This window comes from Psammomys obesus, unplaced genomic scaffold, assembly GCF_907164565.1.
Source record: "Psammomys obesus unplaced genomic scaffold, mPsaObe1.curated_primary_1811, whole genome shotgun sequence".
NCBI classification, from domain to species: domain Eukaryota; kingdom Metazoa; phylum Chordata; class Mammalia; order Rodentia; family Muridae; genus Psammomys; species Psammomys obesus.
Genome location: NW_026585689.1, coordinates 439,823 through 449,459, shown reverse-complemented (window position 1 = coordinate 449,459; position 9,637 = coordinate 439,823). Strand labels below are relative to the sequence as shown.

Genomic DNA, 9,637 nt, shown 5'->3' with positions numbered 1-9,637 from the left:
ACACACACACACACACACACACATATATATATACCATACACAACACATATAAACACATGCGCAAAAACACACACTAATTTAGCTGCATTATCTACAAACCATTCTAAAGTTATGGGGGAAAGAGACTGTAATGATATATTAGAAAAAGGGAAAGTATCCCCAACTAAAATTCTCTGACCTCCTCTGATACCTGTTTCTTCTGTCATGACTCTAACGGCTAAAACGAGCACTCAAGGAGAGCCACCAGTCATTGGCCCCATGGTGGGGCCGGGTCACACTTATGGACAGGGCCTAAATATTCATGTAATGAGCTGCCTTGCAACCCCTGCTCCCCTATCTCACCCCCGCCAAGTGTTTTATTACTGGAATTTAATATCAGGAAGTGCTTTACCACCAGTCACATTCCATTTCCTCATGTAATTATGTCACAGCTCACAGATTATATATGTGTATCCTAGTAAGATGAGGTTTCTAAGGGTACAGTAAATTAGAGGATTTAGCCTACAGTTTGGAAGTATTTGGGATCTTAATGAGAAGGCAAGAAATACATAACTTGCCAGGCAGTGTTGTCAAACACCTTTGATCCCAGCACTCAGGAGGCAGAAACAGGTGGATCTCTGAGTTTGAGGCCAACGTGATCCCGGACAGCCAGGGCTAAACAGAGAAACCCTGTCTCAAAATTAAAACAACAACAAAAAAATCAAATAAATAGAAAACCAAAACAAACAAACAAACAAAAAAAAAACATGTAACTTAAACAAAATACAAAACAATCAACCTGGACAGGCTGGTGCACACCTGTAATTCCAGCACCTGGGTTGAGGCAAATGTACATCACTATGAGTTTGAGCTACATAACAGATTTCGGGCCAGACAGTGCTACATAGCAAGAACTGTCTTAAATAAAAATACAGTAGGATGTCTCAGGGGTTAAAAGAGCACTAGCTATGAAAATATGATGATCCAAGTTCAACCTCTGAAACATAGTAAAAGGAGAAAACCAACTCCTGAAACTTATATTCTGATGTCCACATGTGTGCCATGGTATGCACACACCAGCAAACAACAATTTAATAAAAATAATCTATCAATCCAAGATAATAATAAAGAAAATGATCAATTTGCAGTTGTACGATACAGTCATATCTGGTGCTTTATGTGGAATGGAGAAAGGGGTTTTATAATGTATTGAAAAGTGGAACAAACCATAAATCTGCATCCCAGAGGCTCCCAGTAAAGGGAGCATCACAGTGAAGTCACCCAAGGGACTATTCTTAAAAGAAATGAAAATTGACATCTTAGTCTCAAGGGAAAAAGCTAAACATGAACTGCTGAGCTGGAGGAGAGCTGTTTCAAAGAAAAACAGCCCAGGGAGATGCTCCTTCGAACCAGCTCTGTGTGTCCCTATGTGTGTCCCTACACCTGTGGACTGTGACCTGGACCCTGGGGGTAGGCTTGCCACTGTCCAGAGTCCCTGCAACGCTCAGATCAGACTACCCAAGAACCCCCAGCACGGAAGACAGAAAGCCTCCTATGTGCAATTTGTACTAATTATACATTTTTGGAAGCAAAGTGTACCTAAGTAGTGTCCTCCAGTGCACAGATGCACAGCCAGGGGGGAGGTATCTTGGGAGGTATCTAGCAGGTATCACCTGCTAGGCCTGTCACATGGCTGAAAAACTGCCAACCCACCCCTACCCCCAGCCTACTGCCCAGGGCAGCTCTCCTTCCAAACTAGTTAGTTCCAATGCCAGGAGGAAATCTTTGGGTCTCCCCAGCAATCTGCTTATAGTGAGCCTGTGATTAACCTCATTAACACAGTGTTTGCTACAGTCATCATCAGTGCTCAGCATTACTCAGAGCCATAAAGAACAAGAAGGGTAGCCATTTACCCTATTTGCAGCCCCCAGTCTGGCACTCCCTACCTCTGGGCCTTCAAAAGGTCAGGTGCCTTCATCATCTCCCTGAACAGCATGGACATGAGAGGAGCATATGAATCCCTGCCCCTGAGTGCCTGAGAGATTACTCTGAAGATTACAGTCCACAGTGTAAACATGCGCTGGGCATTCCTCTGGGAAGAACTCACCCGTGCCCCCAAGGGGAAAAAATACAGCTCTTCTAGAAAGCCACACAGCAGAGCTTGGAACTGGGACAATGAGAATAGCAAATCTCTGTCCCCCAGCTGCCTCTCAGAAACTAATTAATGCTGTGGATATAGCTTGCTAATTATTTTCAAAATTACCACCATCTCCAGCGGCCCCATTGGAGGCCCATGGCCTCTACAAGGTCTTCCCTGGTGCTAATGGCACAATGCTTTCCTCTCCTGGAAACAGTATTCTCATCAGAGTCAGTGATTACAATTGAAAATCTATTCACTAACAAATGCATTTACGGTGTTTATCTAAACTCCAAGAGCTAAGTGTTAATTCCATGAGCACTGGAGACATGATTTCTGGACCATGCGAGTAGTTTCAGCCTGATATGCAGAGCGTGGATGGAATTTAATAAGGCTGTGTCTGGTTGGTTAAAAAACAACCACAGCAAGAAAACTCCATTTTCTCTCTTTCTCACCTTGAGCTGAAGAATCACATACCCAACCAGTCATTCATGCTAGCAGGAGTATTTTACTTCTGCAGGGTTGGCCCTGCCTGTCAGTTTTCCTCAGGGATATATCCGTGTCATGTTCTCTGAAGATTGTCTTAAAATACCATTCATGCTCATCATTAGCTCATACTTAATGGAGCTTATTAGACCCTATTAAAATAATTTTATGCATTTATCACAAGGCTTCTATATGAATTTCTCACAGATATGTTTGTTATATGAATAGGTATAATTCCTTTATTTCTTATCATTTTCCTTTATACACTTGTCCGTTTTGAGCATTTATTTAAAACACACCCGTGAGAAGGTGGTCTCCTGCTTTACCATGCACATAACCAAAACGGCAATCATCTTCCAGTTAGACATCAAGTTCTCAGTAAATCTTTGCTTCTTTATTTTTTAGACGTAACGTATAGAGCCAATGAGGTAGGTCAGTGGGTAGGGCATGCCACCAAGACTGATTCCTAGGTCCCACTTTGCTTGAAGGTGAGAACCAACTCCCAAAAGTTGTGTCCTGACAATGACACGTTTTAAGACAATCTGTGTACCACCCCAACCCTCTGCCATGCACAAAATAAATAAATACATGTAATAAAAATAAAAAACACTCTCTATGCAAAACACAGCTCTGACCTCAAAGAGAATAAAAGATAGTTCATTCTTGAGCCAAATAGGAAAGGGCTATGAACACAGACTCAGGTTACCTGGAACAATGTGTCCACTGTGGAAGTGATCACGTGAGATCTGAGTAGCCGCAGAGCTAAAGAAAGCCATAATGCAGTTCATTTATCAACATGGGTAGGGTCCACAAGTAGGCAAGTTATAGTGAGAGAAGTTATTACAAGTTTCGGATGCAGTCTGTGGGCATTTTTGCTCTTGGAAGCTGGGGCTGTCTGACGAAAGAAGCCAAAGGTTTTTAATCTGATATCAACAGGCTGTTAGGCCAGGCACAGGTGTGAGCAATGGATGGCTTACTGAGAGGATCACGGCTAGCCCAAGATAACTCGACTGTAGACTTCAGCATTCTCACTCCCCACAATCATGATGTTCTAATCTGTAATTCAGCCTCATAAAACCTTGCACAAAGATGCGGCATTTCTTTTTCAGTTTCCATGAACATTTCTGTTACTTCTGAGCATGTCTGTCCACTTCCCGTTCCCCTACCCCATTCAAATATTCAGCTTTTAGATTTCTCTGCCCTTTTCCTGCTCTGAACATTTCAGGTTCTCATTTTCTACCACTGCCCCTTCTACAAGCAATACCCATTCCTGTGGCCAGGCAAGAAGATTCCAGCACCCTGGGCAAACACCACGAGTGTGCAAAAACTGATTCTCTTCTTGGAGACCACCCTGAGTGAGCGAGCCCCACGCGGAGCCTTCCATGTCTCCCAGGCCATCCTCACCCCGAGAGTGAAGACCATTGCCCGAGGCCTGGTGGGAGGCCTCAAGAACACATTAGTTCACAGGTAAGAGGTGGCTCCCGCTCTATACTTAGGATTTATGTAACTGTTTTGTTGGTGTTTGTGGTTAGTTCTTTGGTTGGTTCAGTTCTTGGTTCATTTGGTTGGTTGGTTTCTTGAGACAGTTCAGGCTGGCCTTGAACTCACAATCTTCCTCTCTTTGTTTCACTGACACTGGAATTATAGGTTCACATACTTAGCCTATCCCCCAGAAGTTTACACACACACACACACACCCTTAGTAAAGTTCTTATCACCTAAGCATGGAGATCTGATTTTAATTTCCAGAACCCCTGCAAAGACAGTCCTGTGCACAGTGAACCCATGTGATTCTAGAGTTCCAACACTGGAGAATCAGAAACAACCAGATGCCTGACACTTACTGGCTGGCAAACCTAACTTAGTTGGCAAGTTCCAGGCCAGGAAGAGACTCCCTAAAACAAAGCGGATGACATCTAAAGAGGGAATAGCCACCATGTTGGTCTTCTGGCCTCCCAGACAAGCACAGACACATGCACCTACATGCAGCTATACCTGCACACACATGAACACACACACACATCATTTATCTTTACTTTATTCTGAAGGTACAACAGTAAAACTTTATACTCTGAGAATTAAAAAGAAACCAAACAAATGTATAAAACATCCTATTTCAAATAGCTGTGGATCCTAGGTGTATTACATTTACATGAATACTGCTCTAAAAATTGTTTTTAACAAAATCTCAATTGTTCAATATTACCAATAAAGACTCAGAAGCTAGATGCTGGGGTGAAAGCCTGCTAGCTCAGAGAGGCAGAGAAAGCACTCAGCTGACCTTCCTCCTCAGCCGATGTCCCAAAAGGAGAAGGAAGCTTTCCCATGCTATCTCAAAAACGCTCAAACTGAATGTCCCTTCCTTCTGCTCCTGTGCATCTCTCTATCCATCCTCCTACTTCCTCTTACTCTTTATGGGTTTTTTGCTTCTGTTCACTCCCTGTCAGCTGGTTGCTTGCCTACCTCTTGATCTATGGTGGGCTTTATTTAATCCTGTTTACAATGCGTAGAGAGGTCTTGGGGATTAAAGGTGTGTTCCAGGGCTGAGCACCACCACAACTACAAACAGGTTTTTCCAGTAGACAACACACTATAGGGTTTCACAGTGTGATCACCAAGAATCCTGTGACACTTTGCTAAAAGGTTTGCATTATTCCATATGTACTCACTCTATTTTGATACTATGACAAGCACTCTGAACCAAAGACACTGAGTGTTTTGTTTCTGACACACACCCATCGTGATTCTCCTACTGCCCATGCAGCTGGCTGAGGTACTTACTGTTTAAGAAGCATTAAATAGAGGCTGATGCTTCATGCTAGAGACTGAAAGATGGCCCTTCAGGATTGTTTTTTCTTTTCTTTTCTTTTCTTTTCTTTTCTTTTCTTTTCTTTTCTGATGATTATGAGACTTGGGAACCATACCAAAGTGTCACATACTCCCTTGGGACAGAACTAGGCCTGATACACAGTTAAACAGAGATGATCTATTCATTTTGTACGAGATGGTGTTCTTTGTCCTGGGCACCAGAGAATGATGGGTAAAGGATATCAAGAAAATGTATTACATGTATTTGCACATGTGGGTACATATATAGATTGTATATGTGTATATGTATATGATGGAGAGATATTATAAATGCACCTGGCAATGGGCTATTCTTTGTAATGCAAGTGGAAGAAACTAATGAACTTAGATTTCCTAAAAATGATATTTACAAGAATCTGTTTGGTTCTTGTGTTCTGAGTAGTGAAAGCTTTGGCTAGTCACATACCCAGTCGCAATCATTTGGTTCTGAGTTTGGAGAGCAAGAGTATGGTTTTGGATAATAGCCATGTGCCTCATCAGGAGTTTAAAAGGCAAGCAACAACGAACAAAGGACATTCATGCTGAGAGCTCCTGATAATGCCAACGATGGACAGAAGCAGAGGCTCCTTTCCATGCAGTGATTCCAAGTCTCAGCCGCATTAACTGTATTCAGCTGTATTCACAGGCTGGCTACAGTGCTGTAGACCTGTATTTCCCAGCATTTGGAAAGCTGAGGCAAGAGAATCGTAAGTTCAAAGTCAGGAGAGGCTATGCCTAGGCTAGACTGACTGATTGCAGTCCTCCTACCTCAGTCTCCAAGAGTGTTGGGATTGTAAATGTGAGCTACCATGTCTGGCCAAAACAAAACAAGCAAACAAATGAACAAAACCTTAATTCAGTGTGGTATCTAGGTCTCTCATTAAGGGACCTAGAATCATACATTTTCTCTTTTATGTATGTCCATGTTCCCATTCCGTGCTCCTCATGCTTTTGGTAATTTTGTAGCTTAACATTATTTATTTACTCATTCAATAAAATGAAATTTTCTATATTTCAAGAAAAACAGAAAGAGTACCTAGGAAGAGGCAGATGTAGAGACACAGGATGAGTCCTGTAGCCTTTGCTCCAGGGACGCATGAATACTTCTATAAACCTGTGTGAAGACCACTCCATTGCAAACTCCTATTCCAGACGAATGATAGGTCTTTATTTTAAACAACAGGCGCCCTTTTGGAAATGATTTTATTGATTCTTAAATTCAGGCCAGCCTCTTGAAGGGGAGAAGGGAGGCACCATCTAAGGCACTTTTGGGTCCTTTTTTAAGACAGTACTCAGGGAAGCTAAGTGATCCAGCTAAGACCACAGCCCCTTGCAAGAGTCAAGGGCCTGTCAGGTCTGCCCAGCTTTAGCCTGTGTAGTGCTGTGCACTGAGGTGAGCAGAGAAGATGTCGTTGCCCTGTTTCTTTGTGTCCTCAGGCCCATGATTGAGTTAGTAGTGCCTGGGTCTGGTCAGTTCACACCGGTTACATCTGGTAAACCCACAGTAGCACTTCTCATTTCATGCTTCTTCAGTCTGGCTGCCAGTGAATCCCAGCCTCTCTGTTTAGTGGTAATGAAGATAGCAAAGGCAAGGTCTTCCTGCTGGTAGTGAGAATGTATCCCCTGAATGAGTAGGTGTCTTGGCATCCTCACCCTTCCTGATCACGGGTGTATTAGGGGTGTGATCCTACATTCCTGTGCCTTGCTCATCAGCTGAAAGGAGAAACGTGGCTCTGGTCAGGAATCTGTTCCCAGATGCCAGCAAATCACATGACTGACATTTCACCACCGAGTAAGCACAGGCCCTCCCCCTGAGGAGTGGCTGTCCTAAGTGGCTAACCAAGCAGGGGTGCTGTCTGTCTTATCAGCAGTTCACATGCAGGGCAGGGAAGGCAGGGGTGTCTCCCTACCACCAAAGAGGTAGTTTTCTTGGTGGGAGGCTAATCCCCAACTCTCAGACGAACTTTGGACATGAGATTCTGTTCACTTTGGTTTATCATAATGGAAGGAAACCATGAACATAGATAGCCCATTCAGACTGAATTTCTGTTACAGTTTTCCTCAGACTGGGAAACACCAGAAATTCTGATCCGTGGTACTCAACAGTGAAATCAAATGAAGGCGATTTTTGCCTAAGACTGAGGACCAAGAGGCCACTGGAACTCTGGAAGGGGGAAAGGGAAAGAGTCAGGAGGGCTGAGGTTAAAGCCTGTAGGCTCCTTATTAAGGTCACTGAATAATGCTCCCTCTTCCCAAATCCTTGTATTAAAATAATAATCTAACCAGGTGTGGTGGTGCACACCTTTAGACCCAGCACTCCAGAGGCAGAGGTAGAGGATTTTTATAAATTCAAGCCCACAGAGACCTACATCGTGACATCCTAGCTCAGATAGAATAGCACCCTAATTCCCCTGCCTCCAAGAGTAAGTAAATTTGGAGAAACTGTCTTTCAAAGAGGTAACTAAGTACAAAGGCTATTAGGGTGGGTCCTAATCCACTCGCACTGAAGCCGAAAGGGAATTGAAACCCAGAGACAACAGAAACTAAGCTGGAGGCGCAAGCCCACAACCTTAACACTCCAAGATGCAGAAAACTGGATATTCAAAGTCATCTTTGAATATTTGATAGTGTCTCCAAAATTAACAAACAAAAAACAAAGAGACCAAAGGGATATGCCCCACAGAGAGAGAAAATGTCACATTGTGTGTGTGTGTGTGTTGGGGGGGGGGGGGGACGCAGATCACTGCAAACCAAGGATAAAAGCCTCAGAAAAAAGTCCAGCCTGGCAGCATCTTTACCTTGGGCTTGCAGCCTCTAGAACAGGAGAAAATAACTTCAGTTCTTTGAAGTCAACAGTGTATGTGCTGTTAGTACAGCCCCAAGCAACCTAACATTGTCCCAATGGCAATGAAATGGCCTGCGCAAGTTCTTGAGGTCCCTGAGCTGAGCTTTTCTTCACCATTCAAACCAGGATGTATGGGACTATAACACTCACACACACGCACACATATATGTATACACACATAACATATTTCCATATATTTAGCCCCATATATGTATGTGTCCCAAATATCCATATGCATTGCCCCCATAAGTGTGTGTGTACACACACATACACATCCCGAAGCTGAAAATGCCTGTCACAGTGATGACTGGTAAAAAAAATGAGGTCATCAACTGAGTTCTTGCTAGGCCTCAAGGTCAAAGGGAAGTTTTAAGTTTTTGACACTCCAAAGTGCTGCAGCCTGTAGGATTGTTGTCAGCTGATCTGGCCCCACCTTTTGCCAAGATCTCTCTTCCTGTCAATGCCAGGAGTTAAGGGGATGAAGTGGATCCTCTTCGCAGTGGGTTCTACTTTTCCCTTTACGTCATCCCGGTCATTTGATCCTTAGGGAACCTTGGCACGTGCAACCCAAAGCCGTCACAGAACTCTTTGTCCCTGGAGACCACGTGTTCTTAGCTTTTCCAAAAACCTCCATGCATACTCCTGGTGTCTTCCAAGGTGTGGCCCCTTCTGCTCTGGGCCCCGGTTGCCTCCATAGTAGCGTTTCCCCAGAAGGACCAGCAGATGGCGCAGGATCTCCAAACATAAGCACTGAGCTATTTTGAAGCCTTGAATGCAAGGGCTGGCTCAATACCACTGTGTCCCTTCAGTGGAGTGCTGTGAATTTTTGGTCTTTGTCTCTAACAGAGTTCTGTGTGTTCAGCCCCTCTTCTCAACATTTTGTTGTGTGGATATATTAAGAAATTCTTTACCCCAGATCTCTCTCTCTACTTTTTTACTCTTTTTGTTTATGACCCTTTTTCCTTAGCCAAATACATGACACGTGCTGTAGCAGGCATTGCTCTGAGCACATTCTGTGTACTATTGTACTATCTTCCTGATTCGTCCTGTTTCATAGGGGAGAGCAGCCAATGGGACAAGGAATTTTCATAAATTAAAATCTCCAAGAGTCTGAGCTGAAAACGGAAGGACTCCTGTGCATCACAACCAGCTCTTAAAATACAAATGGAAACTCATCTATAAGCCTTCTTCAGCCCATGGTAGACCGTAGGGCCCACTGAGTGAGAGAAAAACGTACTTCACGATAATATGAAAAGAAAAAGGAGGTGAAAAAAAAATGCAGCTGAGGTCTTAACATCACTTTTTCTAGAAGACCAAGAAGGGAGGGTGCATCATGGCCGAGG

At 43.6% G+C, this 9,637-nt stretch overlaps 1 protein-coding gene across 1 annotated transcript in view; it reads left to right on the top strand.

Moving 5' to 3' along the window:
• Plcxd2 (phosphatidylinositol specific phospholipase C X domain containing 2) overlaps positions 1-9,637 on the top strand; it is a 57,288-nt gene that overhangs the window by 39,679 nt on the left and 7,972 nt on the right. The window contains exon 3 of the mRNA XM_055593758.1: positions 3,828-4,069. Coding sequence (XP_055449733.1) covers positions 3,828-4,069 — 242 coding nt within the window. The remainder of the gene's footprint in view (positions 1-3,827; positions 4,070-9,637) is intronic.